Source organism: Excalfactoria chinensis, chromosome 7 (assembly GCF_039878825.1).
Source record: "Excalfactoria chinensis isolate bCotChi1 chromosome 7, bCotChi1.hap2, whole genome shotgun sequence".
Lineage (NCBI taxonomy): Eukaryota > Metazoa > Chordata > Aves > Galliformes > Phasianidae > Excalfactoria > Excalfactoria chinensis.
The window spans coordinates 21,053,838-21,069,659 of NC_092831.1; the positions used below are offsets into that span (position 1 = coordinate 21,053,838).

The 15,822-nt window shown below is 37.8% G+C and overlaps 1 protein-coding gene across 5 annotated transcripts in view; it reads right to left on the reverse strand.

The window, feature by feature from the left end:
* The window catches only part of CWC22 (CWC22 spliceosome associated protein homolog), a 78,615-nt gene that overhangs the window by 16,124 nt on the left and 46,669 nt on the right, over positions 1-15,822 (reverse strand). For 2 of the 5 annotated variants that reach the window (XM_072341803.1, XM_072341799.1), the window contains exons 4-16: positions 12,537-12,650; positions 10,422-10,489; positions 9,540-9,656; positions 9,187-9,444; positions 8,335-8,463; positions 7,138-7,306; positions 6,698-6,751; positions 5,747-5,882; positions 5,445-5,651; positions 5,266-5,328; positions 4,790-4,885; positions 4,216-4,297; positions 3,825-3,885 (exon numbers count right to left, since the gene is read on the reverse strand). In XM_072341803.1, the coding sequence (XP_072197904.1) occupies positions 3,825-3,885; positions 4,216-4,297; positions 4,790-4,885; positions 5,266-5,328; positions 5,445-5,651; positions 5,747-5,882; positions 6,698-6,751; positions 7,138-7,306; positions 8,335-8,463; positions 9,187-9,444; positions 9,540-9,656; positions 10,422-10,489; positions 12,537-12,563 (1,467 nt within the window). In that variant the 5' untranslated portion in view covers positions 12,564-12,650. Of the gene's footprint in view, positions 1-3,824; positions 3,886-4,215; positions 4,298-4,789; positions 4,886-5,265; positions 5,329-5,444; positions 5,652-5,746; positions 5,883-6,697; positions 6,752-7,137; positions 7,307-8,334; positions 8,464-9,186; positions 9,445-9,539; positions 9,657-10,421; positions 10,490-12,536; positions 12,651-12,922; positions 13,786-15,822 lie in introns of those variants that run through there. The other 3 variants (XM_072341802.1, XM_072341798.1, XM_072341801.1) reach the window with 3 other exon arrangements.

The following is a 15,822-nucleotide window of genomic DNA, read 5'->3' on the forward strand; positions in this document are numbered from 1 at the left end:
TCTGTATGTTTCAGTTGGGTCTTAAAAAATAATAATAATAATGAAAACAACAACAACAAAAAAAAAAAACACACTCAGAGAAAATGTTTTGTTTTTGTTTTTAAAGAATGGGGTATATTACTTTTCTTTTTTGTGGTGGATTTGACTCATCTTGGTATGTTTGTTCTGTTCCTCTGCACAATGCTGTAGTATTTAAGTATTCAGAATATCAAATTCAGAATTTTATGTTTATTTATTATTAAAAACAAACAAACAAAGAATTGTGATTGCTATTCTTTACAGTAAAAAAAAAAAAAAAAAAAAAAAAGAGGCTTGCTTTTCTTGAGTGCGTTTGTAAATCCAACCAAAGCCTGCAGATCAAAAGTTGAAAGCTGGGGCAGAAAACTGCTTGTAAGCTTGCAACAGAAAATTGTGCAAAATTATTTTTAGATGAAGAAGAGAATACAGAGGTAGAGAAACTTCTCGTCCAAGAAAAGAAGACATGAAATGAAAGGATGAGGTGTAGATGAGTATTCTGAGGGAATACGTAGCTGGAGACTAAAAATTAACTAAGCAAATTAGACAGAAGTATATGATGTTTGTGCTCAATGGCATTCTTCATTTCTGAAAAAGCATTTCAGTTCATAGCAGAATGAAAAATGTCTCAGTTTCAAGCCACAGCACAACAGCTTACTGAAGAATAAATAAAGGCTGCCAGCATTCCCATCAACACTGAGCAGTACCTATATTGTAATGCCAAAAAGCATTATTAGGTTGTACTGCTCCATAGATGATCCATTTGAACCTTAAACCTCTTCTGCAGACATGAGATCAACGCGGCAGACCCATGACAGGAATTATGCATACCTATACTTCTGTTGCAAAGTGGCTGATGTGACAATCTGTAATTTAAGCACCAACAAAAACTGCTGAACTTAAGTCAGCCCTGCTCTATCACACATGAAATCTCTGCATGTAAAGATTTGTGACAGCTGTCTGCAAGAAAGTAATTAAGACTTTATTAGACTCAAAACTGTCATTTGTGTCTTCAGGTTCCAAATACTCTTAGTAGTTTTTAGGTAGCATTTCACAATTCATTTACTTAAAGCTGTGGAATACAGTCTTACTGACAAAATTAATGAAAGCTGGTTTTTATTTGGTGAAGTCTTCTGAAAGGAAGAAATTCACATTTAACCCAGTTAGAAAACAAATTTCCCAATGGAAACTTTAAATTTCCCCATTTTTTAAAGAGTACAACCCACACTGAATGACACTGGAATTAACTCTACTACATCTGCCTCGTGATAACTGCCACTTACAGCAGGGCAGGAACAAAGAATGAGCTCAACGGGGTCTTCATTAAATCAGAACTGAGGCCAGCATAAAGGTTTTACGGAAAAACAACCTACAAGCCATGGCATCATCGCCTCTCCTACATGCAAACTAAGCTGCAATTTCCTTACAGGAACAAATCGGAGTTTATCAAACATTTCAAAAATGGTTAAAGATTGGAATCAAAAGGAGTGAAAAAATGTTGGGCAAGATCCAGCATTTTCCTGAAAAACTAGTTCATGAAACTTTCATTTAAAGGAAAACGAACAGAAACAAAAAGGGGTGGAGAGACAGGGAGCTTAATGGCTAAACAAATTAATCCTGTGACTTGTTTTGATTATGGAAGTAGTGAGAACAATGTCAATGAAGGCTTCATTTAAGAAGATATGGGATATAAGATAATTTTCATTGTTTAGAAATGGAGTCAAATTAGACAGAAATGCCCTGCCATCGAAGTATTACATGGACAGATCCGAGGTACATAAATCTTCTTAAAATTTCAGTATCTACAGCTGATTGTCTTTTCCACTCTCACACTGATCAGGAAGCTGCACTTTTCTTTCTCCATTATGAAACACTCCTTAGTAGCTGTAAACCCGCACAACAAGTCAAAGCTCTCACATCTTCGATTATGGGGTAAAATAAAAAGTAATGATGATTATTAGGAAATGAAAACAGCACAAAGAGGAGGTCGCATCTTGTGAAAAAATGCAGATGTACAGTAGTTGTAGTCAGCCATGAATTGCAGTAATTTGTGCAACTATTATGAATCATAGGTTGGTATCAGTTTCTCTATTTTGATACAACTATGTGTATATACACACAAAATGCCAAAAGTTGATACTAAAATCTGTCACAATTAGAGAAATTTGAACACTTAAATAATGACTGGAAAAGATACACTGGAATGAAACATCAGGAAAATGAAGGAGTGCTGTCCAGAGATGTAACCAGACAGCTGACAGGATATCATGTTTTCTATCTCCCCATTGTTTCTTCTTTAAAAATACATCAAAGTTATTCCAGAGATTACAGTCTTCCTGGTGAAAAGCTGCCATATTCTAGTCAACACTGTATTCTGATTGATTACTAGTGGTTCCATATACAGACTGTCAGAAAATTTAATTTATCCATCATTTTGTAAGTCTCAAAACTAGATATGGAAGTTCCTTTGAGAGCTCTCCTGCAAAACTAAGAATGACTAACAACTTCTGCTTTTGCAGTGCAGCAGAAAAACCACACATTTACCCATTTCTTTTGCATATAACAATATTCTTAATTTCTTTAAATTGTGACTGAGAATAGAAATTCCTCAAAGCTCACACTTTTTTCTCTATTTCTATAAAACACTTCATGGAACTATCTAATAAAAAAAGATTAACACTTGGTAAAAGCACCACATAAAGCACATGAGAAGTTATACATTACATTCATCCGTGTTTATTTGCTTATTTTCATTTGTAAGTAAGGCAACCCACAAAAAGCAAAAGAAAATAACCTAACACCTAATTCTAAGTCAAGTCTCACAAAATACCTATTTTTCCGAAATGAAGTGGTAGAAAAGTCTACTGCTTTCCACACTTCAGATTCTGACTAACGTAGGTTTTTCTTTTAAATACATGTTTTTTCCTTGCAGTTCTTGACCACAGAACAGATGATAGGTGAGAGCAATCGGATTAAACACCAGCAGTTGAGAACCAGTGAGCAGACCAATTACTAAAGCAATGGTGCTCAAGTTATATCTGCACTGTATAACATAGTTCATATGTTCCTGGCTGTCATCTATTCTTTATAGCTGAATTTGTTTTCTGCAACACAGCATTTTTTCCGCACTACTCAGAATTCTTCAGGTTATAGCTTCACTGGAAACCAGAGTCCAATGCATGCACTTTAATTTTGTGCATGAAAAGAATCAAATAAGACAAAAATATAGCAGTCACCTGAACTCTTAAATTATTTTCATGTGAACTGTTTACTGGCTAAAGAACAATTTTCCTTACTTGAGAACACACCTGCCTGCTGATCTCCAAGACTAACTGGCATACATACACAACTTGCTTTAAATCAATATACAACATTACTAGGGAAAATAAACAAAAGCAACTGCCAAAAACTGGAAGTAACAATGTGATTCATTCTTTTAATACCAGGTTGTATTTCAGTACCTGCCTGAAAATACCTCAGTTCTCTTTCAGAGTTCTGAAAATGTCTTCCAAGTTACATTATTTTTGTTACAGGATAGCCATTCCAACAGTCCAACCAATAAATTTTTCCAGGCTTTAAACAAACATTTTAAACTGCTTGTCAGCAAGGAGCAATTGCACAAGAGAAATGTGTTAAGAAATATGTCATCCTACATGCTCTAAAGGTTTAAAGACATCTTAAGTAAAAACAGTTGTAAGGAGACGCTGTCATTCATCCACTTGCAACACAAATTAGGTCCCAGGACAAGTAAGGATTCTAAACTCTACACAGCTATTTTATGTTAATAGCAACAAAAAAAATAAACTTACTGTTTGACTTTCAGGAAAATCCATCTTCAGCAGTTTGTGAGCACATTCTTCAAAGTCTAAGCTGCAATAAGAGGAAAGAAAAACAAAAAAACAAGCTTTCTTCTTATCTGCGCAATATACAACTAAACTAAAACACCTGAAATCCACTGGCTTTTGTTCACTCAAAAAGTTTGATTAGAGCAATATTCAAGTTAGAGTGCTAGGACTGTGAAAAGTATTGTAGAACAACAATTTTTGCTTGGAATGATGATTTAAGAACCCATTGTCAAAATAATAGTTCTGTATTTGTTTTTAAATTTAAATGATATGCTAAAGCAGGATTTAAAAAAAATAAGAGAAATTCAGTCACATCAAAGGAAATGCAGTTGTGTATGAATTATATAATATTTACCTTGACTGAATAGCAAGATAAATTGTACGACGGAAGGAAACCAGGTTAATTTCTGTCTTGTCATGGACAGTAACTTTCTGGCCTGTGAAGGAAACACAGTTTGGAAATAACAAAACATTAAGATTTAATGTATTTTATACATCTACATATCTGTTTTTATTAGGTCTGTAACACATTTGTGTAAAAATACCTTTTGTGTAAATATTTAAGACTTAGGCAGTATTGTGTTTGTATATTTATTTCTATCAAAGTAAAAAATTCAAAATCAGTGTTCACTTTATTTATGACTAACAGGTAAATATTTAGAGATACAATAGAGATACAGAAAGCCTCCTTTTAAAATTTAACTCTTTTATTATGTGCCAGTATTAAACACTTAGATTTCTGACTAACTGCAGATTAAAGCCTCCCTTAACATTGCAGTGTTCTTAGTTTTATAAAATGTGAAACAGAAGTCAAGGTTTTCTTCACAGTTTAACCTACAAAAAAAAACAAACCATGCACACACAAGGAAATCCCAACAACCAAAAGACAAAACTCCAAAACAATCATAAGTTGCCAGTCATACACTTACCATCCTCATCCTCCTCTTCATCTTCCTCTTCCTCTTCGTCACTACTTCCAGCCTCTTGATCTGGTTCAGACTCACTGTCACCTTCATCAAGAATTTCTGAAAGAGCAGCACACCACATTAAAGGTGCACAGAACATAGCAGTTTCATTACCAAAACAACAACTGATCTAACATCTAAGAGTGAAAGGATGTCTCAGTTGGAGGAGGTACATCACAACCAACTAAAAACATAGCCATAGGGACAATTCTGAAGAAATGGACAAGAATATGTTGGAAAGGAGTACAGCGAACTCAAAGGCAGTTATCTGGGACACACATGCCACCCGCTGTTAAACAATAAAACTGGTAGCGATAGTTAGATAACTAAGTAGCATACAAAAAACACAAAGTACATGAATACATACTTTACATATACCATGCATATATAACATGTAGTAGAATATATGTAACGTATAAAACACAAGTACACACACCTACCTTTCTTAAGCGCTTTGTATTTCTCTTCATTTTCCATAAAGTTGGGATCCATCTTGAAAACATCTTTAAAATAAAAAAGAATCTTTAAAATATGAAATGAAAATAAGACTGCATATCAAATCTTCAGTTTGGTTTTGTGAAAAATATAATCATGTAAAATATTTCTATTTCTAACTTACTGAGAACATCCTCTGGGTTGTATTCATCTTCTAAAGGTAGCATGTGAGTAAACTGATCTTCCTCTTCCACTAGATCTAATCCCTCTGGAATGATTGGATGATCCTTGAAGCCATCCTTCCGTACAGCAAACATAACTTCTATCATGTACTGAACACGCATGTCAATTTTAGATTCATGGAGAATGTGACGAAGACGGTCAAAGATTGCTTTGGAAAAAGTGGAATATTTAGTATGTAAAAGGTCTTAACATTAAGGTATTCACAAACATGAAAAGGCTAACGTGTTGGCTCATTATACATACCATTAATACCTCTAGGAGAAACTTCTGTTAACTTGAGACCACTCTCCTTAAGAAATCCAATTGCTACTTCAATACTGTCATCAGTAGGCCTTTCAAGAAGCAAGGTGAGCATTTCCAAACATAAAACCTCATGAGCCTTCAGAAAGAATATCAGAAAAGAACCAGAATTTACAACATTTCTTTGAGGATGTCACAGTACTTGTTTAATCACACAAAGAAGGCAATACACAGGAAAACTAATTAAGAGGTAGTCAACATTTCACACACAATTTAGCTATTTATATTTATACCATCTTCACAGTCAACATGACTATACTTTTGAAGTGTGGCTACATTCTAATAAACAATTTAGTGAAAAAAAATGAACAGAATGCATTCATACAGATCAAATAAAATAATTCTTAGCTAACTAAAACTAGTTTTAGCAGTGCACAGTCTTTCAAAATAACTGCAAGAAGTAATGTTTCAAAATGATTTCTATCCCAGCTGTATAAAATACCTCCTGGTAATTCTAACACAGAAGATTGTGAATTAGGGCAAGATACAGATTTGATTCAAATGCAACTGAGTCTGATCCTGCCTACAGACTTAATCATCTTTGTATGAGATTACAGTGCTGCAAGAAAACTCCACTCAGTACCTGTGGGAATTCATTTGATTGCTATCAGAAGCTGTCAGAATACTATCCCAAACATATACACCAAGTTTTGGGAAGCTCTGAGTTGTTAAGTACAGTGGCAAGAGATGATAACTTCACAGCCACATTACCAGACAAAATCTCTTTTGTAAAAAGTCCCAACAACTTACAGCAAGCACTAACAGGAAATCTGAACTCAGTTTTCCCATAACTTACAGAAAAGGGGAAGTTAAATATAGAGCTACCCCTATCTTGAAGCTAAAATAAATAGAAAGCCATATAAAGTATGAGCAAGTGAAAACAAAGTAACGTACCACATTCTGATTCATCAAATGTGCAACAAACTTCGAAGATGTTAGACAGAGTTGCTGCAAAAGAAATAAATAACCAGAAACTGTAACATCTTACATGGAAGAAAAAATTGTAACTGAGACATTCTATTCTACAACCTAATTGATTCGTGAAAATAACTATTTTGGTGCATTGGTAATTATTCTGCCATTAGGACTGCATACCTTCAAGTAAAATATAAAAAGAACATCACAATTCCAAGCTGAAATCAGTAGCCAAGCTTTCAAAATATGCAAATACTACTTTATTTAATGTACTCATGTTAGGTGAAGCAGAATGATACAACACAAACCACAGGTCTTGGCAGTGTTCCTTTGAAATACTTAACCTGGATACACTCAGTACAAGATTAAAACAGAAGAATTACAAGTTTTAACACGTTGTTTCTTCACTTTTTACATACCTTATCATTCCTGCGATATCCTTTGCGAAAATTTAGTATCAACCTCTTGAGAATCAATTCACCAATATTTGGAAACTTTGAATTAATAATTGCCACAAGAGCCGCATAAACATGGGTAAAAATTGGAGAGGCACCCTGAGCCTGCAAAATGGATCTAGACAGCAATCCCCTGCAAATATACATAAGTTTAAGAATACAATTTTTCTTATAATAAAACACTTAACATTGCCCTCCATTATGTACCACAAAATAAAACTGCATAGTTTGAATAGTTAGAAAGATGCAATATTTCAAATAGTTGTTCGCTGCACAACAAATGGAGTTTTACAGAACGAGCTGCTTAAGCGTGCCCAAGTTCAGAAATCCTTAAATTGATACCTTCTCTTTCATCAGATATTATCTCTATTAAAACTACATTTTGAAGCAATAAGCATTTAAAGGCTTTTTTTTTTGTATCCTGCAATTACCCCATATTTTAAAAAATGCAGAGCTTTGCAGTTTGCATTACTGTTGTTTTTCTGCACACAGTTGGAAAAAAAAATAAATCTTATCTGTTACAGAAAAAACAACTGTGCTGCAATTCTTTATGAACAACAAAGAACTACAATCCAGTACAATGAACTACCCGAAGAAACAAAACTAAATTCTAAGAAACAGAAATTTTATTCTCATAAAAGCACCCTAAAAATAAAAACATACCTAGGTATGATAAAAGCATAATAAGTAAAGCAGTGCTTTTTTCAATGCTTCTTTCAGATGAACCTTCACCCTAACTACGGTTTGGAACACAGCTTATTTTTAAGAGACCACTTCTCAGAGCCTAAATGAAGATAAGCAGAGGGCTCATGAGATAATAACAGTTACATTAAGAGAGTTGAAAAGTCCAGGAACACAGAAAGAAACAGACAGGCACACTTAAATTTCAAGTCATTCAAGTAAAATCAGTAGATATAGCTAAAATAAAAAGAAAACATACTATCTGCTCAACTGACTTATTCTTCCAATTATGTACTCCTTCCTCTACCACTCTGCTCCCAGCCTCTTTCCTTAAGGAGAGAGCCTCTTTGCATAGGAAAATATAGATAAACTTTAAGGTCAGATTAGTAGCCATTTACTAAACATGCAGTGATGCAGGAATGAACAATATACATATTAACACACAAAAAAAAAAGTTGACTCAAATATTTTAACATTTACCTTCCTCGAACAATATTCTCCTGAAGCAGCTCATGAATAATGTTTTCTATATTAGAAACGTTTACTTTATTGACAAGACCATTGATGGACTTCTTCAAGGCTTCCCAACTCATCCTTTGATATGCCAAGCTATTACAAAAGCATCACAAATTAGTAAAGAATCAATTTGTGGCAGCAACGTTATACATACAAAAATGTGAGACACAATATACTAAATAAAATAGTTAAGAAATCATTCACTGTATAAACATGAAGACTAGCTCATAATGATACATCAAATGACTACAAACCCACCAAACCAACATGACATACCAAAACATAATTCCCCACAGATGTGTTATAACCCACAATGTTTGTTTTTTCAGGGCATTAGGAAAAAAAGCCCGTTTATACTCTGTATCCTACTCTTCCATTAAGAGCTGAAGTGGACAGAGACAAATTCTGGACAAATTCTGATCTGTTATTTTTGTTGATGTCTGTTTGGCTAGCATTTTGTTTTACTCAGAGACAGTTAGAGAAGGAAGGAGACAAGAAAAATGTCTCATTTCTTTTTCCAGATTAAAAGATACCTCAAAAAGTATCATCATAGTATCATAGTATTGTGCGAGTTGGAAGGGACCTTAGAGATCATCGAGTCCAACTCCCGGGATTCGAGCCCTCTGTGTAGCAGAGCGGCACTTCTACCCCCTGCTCCACAGGGGGGGATTCGAACCCGGGCCCCCTGGTGTTGCAAACGGGAATTTTACCGCTGCGCCACCGGAGGCACACAAGTGTCCCATTTATAACAACATTCCTTAAAACCCTTTATAGTTTTCTTTTTCAGGATGAATTCTAATGTTACCTTCAACTCACCTATTTTTATCAGTTATTTGTTCTTGCATCATCCTGAGCTTGGCAGGTGGAATATATGCACCACCTGTGCGAGTAAGAATTGGATCCACTTCTTCTTTCTTCTTCTTTGATGTAGCCTCTTCATGAGTATTTGAGCCCTTATCTGTTGATCTCTCTGGACTCCTATGATCAGGGGAAGAGAGTCTTCTCTTCCTCCTTCGATCATAATCTCTTTCCTCCCACTTTTCATAGTATCTGTCTCTCCCTCTTTCCATCCTTCTATAAAGTAAAAAAACAAAAAAAAGCTGTTTTCCTCTTTTGTTGTTTAAAATGAGTACCTTCATATGAATTGAAAAACAGCTGTCTGTATTCACCTTCCTTCTGAAGATCTGTCATCATAGTACTCCCTTCTTGAATATTCTTGGTCATATCTGCTGTCATCAGAGTATCTTCTTCTTCTGGGAGATTGAGATCTGTCACGCTCTACATCTCTATTCACAACCCAAGACACAAAATTCACAGTAAAGGGATTAGAAAAGCTATGCTATTAATAACTACTTGCAATGCAATCTGTTACATACACACCAACAACTCCAATTCTGCACTCCGCTCTTAATATGTGCATCACGCAAACACAAGACGTTCCCTTTATAAATAACACATTGCCAGCCAGCAAAAATAAAGAAATAAAAATTAAAAAAATCAATTGAAGCCCCTTAAAAAGAACCACCACCTAGAATGTAGGAGTAAACACTAAATGCCAGTAACATAAAATACCAAAGGCAAATGCCACACTTTGCATTTCTTGAAACACATACATTTATTTCAACTACTTTTGCTGGTGGTGCATGAAACAGAAAAGATGCCACTAAAAGTGACTGCCTTTGGACAAGATGTTTTATTCCAATTAAAATACAATATATAGGTAAACTGCTAATGCTTCATCTCCTGCATCAGTAGACTGTGCTTCAAACAATACTTGTACACCTCTTGCTGGCCTCCATAATCTTGCTAAAAACATCAGTTGTGTTCCACAAAAGAAGGTGGTATCTAATTTCTTGATGACAAATCTATTTGACTACTGCTTTGTATACATCCAAGTATTTTATTAAACCTGCAATTATTTCTCACAGCTGTTATAGTAGTGTACAAAATGATACTATATTCAGTTTTCATCTTTGTTGTTTGTTTTAATTTTTCTCACCCCAGGAGGTACATATATACAATTACAGGGTATATAAATCAATCATTTCTACCTGTCCTCTGGGGTCAAACTTCTGTGCCGTGGACTGTACTTTTCTTTCCTTTCATGACTGGACCCATGCTTTAATAAAAGAGAAAAAAATTCAACTTAAAAGTTATAAAAGAATTAGCATGAACATATATATACATTGACATCAAGGCATATGATGGCTTTAGCCCACTACATATTTATAAGAAGAAATGGTCATCAAATAAAGCTAATAGCAGTCAGGCTTATCACAAGGAGAGCTACTTCTAAATAACACATACTTAAGCAGCTGCTACAGGATACTGTAAATGCTAAGTTCTTTCATGATTTCAAGAGGCTGAACACAGATGACAAATCATACAGGATACTAAAGGAAATCACAAATTGGATTAGACTGAGTATTTTCTCAGTTTACCCTACTTCTAAATACTCCACGTGGCATTTGGTATGGAAACTACCAAAGAAAGGCTAGATCCAATCTTCAGTCTGTTTCGCTTTACTGTTTTCTTTATCCATACACCCTTTTACACTTTGTTGCATCATGTACAACACTGTTAACAGATTTCAACCTGTCCTTGCTTGGCAAAGGGCAAGTGTATCTTCCCTCTTCTGAAGATTTTTACTTCCACATTATCATAGGCTGGAGAGCTGGGCCGAAGCCAACGGGATGAGGTTTAACAAGACCAAATGCCGGGTCCTGCACTTTGGCCACAACAACCCCAGGCAACGCTATAGGCTTGGGACAGAGTGGCTGGAGGACTGTGTTGAGGAATCGGACCTGGGAGTACTGATTGATGCACGGCTGAACATAAGCCAACAGTGTGCCCGGGTGGCCAAGAAGGCCAACGGCATCCTGGCTTGCATCAAAAACAGTGTTACTAGCAGGAACAGGGAGGTAATTGTCCCCCTGTACTCGGCATTGGTGCGGCTGCACCTTGAGTACTGTGTTCAGTTTTGGGCCCCTCACTGCAAGAAAGACATTGAGGCCCTGGAGCATGTTCAGAGGAGGGCTACGAAGCTGGTGAGGGGTCTGGAGCACAGGCCTTATGAGGAGCGGCTGAGGGAACTGGGATTGTTCAGCCTGGAGAAGAGGAGGCTCAGGGGAGACCTTATAGCTCTCTATAACTTCCTGAAGGGAGGTTGTGGTGAGCTGGGGGTTGGCCTCTTCTCTCGTGTAGACAGTGATAGAACTAGAGGGAATGGTTTCAAGCTGCGACAGGGGAGGTTCAGGCTGGACATTAGGAAGTATTTCTTCTCAGAAAGGGTAGTCAGGCATTGGAATGCACTGCCCAGGGAGGTGGTAGAGTCACCGACCATGGGAGTGTTCAAGAAACGTTTGGATGTTGCGTTGAGGAATATGGTTTAGCTGGGAAGTATTGGTAATGGTTGGACTAGATGATCTTCTAGGTCTTTTCCAACCTGAAAATTTCTGTGATTCTGTGATTTCTAACCATCACTGAATCATTCCTAGACTAATAAATTTTACATAAATTTAATATATATAATAACAACGTGGGAAAAGTTGGGTCTTTTGGTGACAGTCAGTTCTTAAGGGATCCACAGCACCTGTCCTGGCCCAAGGAGACTAAAAGAGACAAGGGTTCACAGGAGTAAAACAATGTGACTGATGTGTCTGTCTCTAGGAGGTCTCCTGGGAAAAGCAACTATATACTTGTTTAATAACTTGATTCCCTCAGCAACTCCTGACCAAGCTTCTTGCCACAGGGTACAGTATCCTTCCCAGGCAATTTCCAAAGCACCCAAACAACAACCCTGGTGAAATGGCTTATTTTGACAAGTCAGGGAGCAGTACTACAATCACCTGGTCAGGAAGACATGAGAACATACCTACCTATCTTTTGAGCATTCCTATCAAAAAACACTTTGGTCTGGAATGTAACTGGGAGCAATGAAGCCCAGGCAGGGTTGAATGCAAGAACCCCAAGAAAAGAAATAACGAAGAGTTCACTTAAGTTCACTGAAATCCTAGTGAAAACAAATGTGGCGTTTCTACACCCCATTTTTTTTCATTGCTTGCAGAGAAATCAGCCCTCCCATCCACTCAGAAACGTACTCAGCCTTTACAGGTGAAGTTCAGCTTCCACACAATAATACACAACGTAAGCTTCAGGGCACTTACGTTTATTTGTGTCACCCTGCTCTTCATCTCGACTTCTGCTTTTTTATACAAAACTCTGAACGCGCAGCAACGAGAAAATCCAAAGCGGAGATCAGTTCACCCAGAACGTTTCATCTACAATACACAGACGACAGCAAGGATTTTATACTGCACAACACAAACGGTACACTGCCGTGCCACAGGCCCAGCCGCGCGGCGCCCGCTCCTTCCGCTCATTCCCCCTGAGCCGAGGCCCGGGACACAGGCCGCGACGACCCGACCCGACCCGCGGGGTTCGGACAGGGGCTTCGCCTCCTCACGGAGGAGAGAAAGAACAGAGAACGGAGAAACAATATCCGTTTATCTCACTTGGGCCTCGCCAAGCGGCCACAACCCCCGCTCCGCACCTACCGTCCACCACCGCGTACCGTTGCCGACGACGTCACTTCCGGCGGAAATTGTTACGTAACAAACGCGACGCGCTGAGGCACCGCCCAGCGACGGCGCTGCGCACAGCGTGGGGTGCCGGGCTGCGCTGCACTACGGGAAACGCAGTGCGGCGGTGGCGGCGGTTGCCATGTTGTGGGGCGGGAGGGGGAAGGCTGAGGGCTGTAGCTCCTTTCGGTCCGCTGTTTTGTTTAAAAATGGTGGTAGGGAGCGTTCGGGAAAAACGAACAGAGCGAGCAAGCAAACAAAAACACCCTCAATAGGAAATGAGTTGATGCTGTCGTCCGAAATTTGGGAATAAATGCATTAACTCGAGTGTTAACGAGGTGGCATTCTGTATTTACGACGTCAGGTGTGTGAGGGGATATATCCACGGTAACAAAAGACCTTCAGCTTATGTATGTTACTTGTGTTATATGTGCGAAAGGTTCCCTGATCAGTGCATGTTCAGTATCCCCCCCATAAAACATCAATGTAGGGACCAGCCTTCTTGCACGTTTTGAGTGGGGGTCTCAGGACCCTCAGAGATGAAGTAAGCAGTCTGCGTAAGAATATAAAAATTGATTGTGCTTACTTGTTTGACACTTGACATTTTATTCACTCATTTACATGGAAAGACAGTACTTATTTTGTGAGGATTCTCTGCGGACAGGGCTATTTGTATTAAAGTAAAATCCTTTCTAAATCCCGGTGATGAAAACAATGTCCTCATTGCACCCTGAGGATTGCTTTGTAAATCAGGACTGAAACGTGCTCTACATCCAACAGGAGTGTTCTCCTGCTGGAAGTGCAGTGAAGAGCTGGTGAGTTCGCAGCGCTGGGCCCTAACAGCTGTGACCCTGTGAACACTAGGGACTTAGCACAATGACTGTGACTGGGGCATTACTGCTCAATTGCCTAGGGCTTTATTATTTTATTTTATTTTATTTTATTTTATTTTATTTTATTTTATTTTATTTTTTATGTTTGGCTTGTTTATTTTTTAACAGTAAAGAATATGTTTAGTTCTATAGCTTGTAAATGTGACCATAGTTATCTCTCACTTTAAATAGGGCTCAATTCTACCACCAGGTTCTGTCATGTCAACAATCTCCACTGGTATTGGGACATTACATCACATAAACAATTTGAAATGCTGTATAAAGTGTTTTAATTTGGAAGAACCATTCCTCCCTGGTATTTATTCTCACATTGGGTATGAAAATATGTGTATGAGAATACATATGTAATATATACACACACAAGTGCAAACACGTACATACATCCTGACATGGTGAGTAGGGCACACAGATGGATCAAATTTTGACTAACCTGCTGCAGCAGTTAGCATTTTCAGTTAAGCTGTCCTACCAAAAACTGTGGTCCCACAGAAGAGTCAGAGAAAGGGAGTATCAGACCATGCCTGGGATAATTTAGCATATAGCATTTTGACTCAAACTGCTTTAGTTTAAACTGAGATAGCAGTCTTTGCTCTCAAAAACTTGAAGTGTTTACAAAGTGAGTACAAGCTTGTTCTCACATTTTACCAAAGGTCAGGAGTATTTTCTTTAAAATGTACATCATGCCAGTTAAAAATACTCTGCCCTCCAGTAAGAATAGCTGTTTTTTACTTATAAAGTTGTAAAAGTGAACTCTCTCATTTTGTGATTCTAAGAAGATATCAACAATCTAAGAAAATCCTAATCAAAACAAACACAGAGATAAGATATATTAAATAACTGGAAAAGTACAGAAGTATTTTTCTGCTTACATCTAGCTTCTAACCACAGAATTTTATTTCCACAGCTTTTGAATTTGCAGTGACAGTGCCTACACAGGAGGCTGAAAACAGCATGTTATCTGGATGGTTATATCAACTCAGACAATACGAACTGTTAAATGTTCTCACTAGATGTACCATGAACCCACTGCAAATAGAACATCACCTGCTGGCAGGGACTCATGCCCATGAACTCTATGGTTTTCTGTTCTGCTGGGAAGGTAATTTCTTTCCTGACTCATGCTGTGTAAACAGGTGCCATCAAATAAGAAGGCATATGGCATCAATGTGGCAGCACCATCTCACAAGAAGAGTTTCCTGTGGCTGATGGCTCATGTACTGTGACTCAGGCTGTCCCTCTAAACGTGCTGAGAGAGAGCAAATGGGGAGAGCTGAGCATCCTTTCAGAGGGCGTCTGAGGACAATACCAGGAAATAAGCAGTCTGCTTTGAGGTGCAACCACCGGGAAACAACTGATTACCCCTGAGGAATGAGCTTATGTTGTGAAAGCAGCTGAGTGACATGGAGAGAGACCACATCCTCTCATGAATTACACTATTGAGCTTCTCTGCTTAAACACAAAATGCAGACTAAGGGCCAGGAGAGAGATTCATTAAACAAGAAGGGAAAGGATTGTTTAATTCTGAATAGAAGCAGTGAAGTGAGGTTTCCCATTTTTCTTTCCTAAATTAAGACTTTTGCTATTGAATTATAGAGTGAAGCCCTCTTCTGTTCACTGCTTTTCTGGCCTCCTCACCCTGCAGTCTCTTTTTGCAATGCGTTATGTTGAGTTCCAGTTTTTTAGAGTGTCTAGAGTTCTGATCTGAGAACATATTTTAAGCCATGTAGGTATTAATTTCTTGAAGCTGAAGAGACACTCATGTTCAAAGCCTTCATTTCCCAAGGAAAGTTTGAAGGGGCAGACAGCAGTGCAGGATGGACACTGCACAGTAGTCTTTTTGAAGCTCCTGTGCTTGAGATCCTAAATGCACTGAGTCTGAGGCAGAATCAAGCCTCATATTTCTGAGTTCTGGAAAAGAGTAAGGCTGCAGGCATCTGCTTTTGATTGGTACCTTACACAGCTCCTTGCTCAGCATGTGG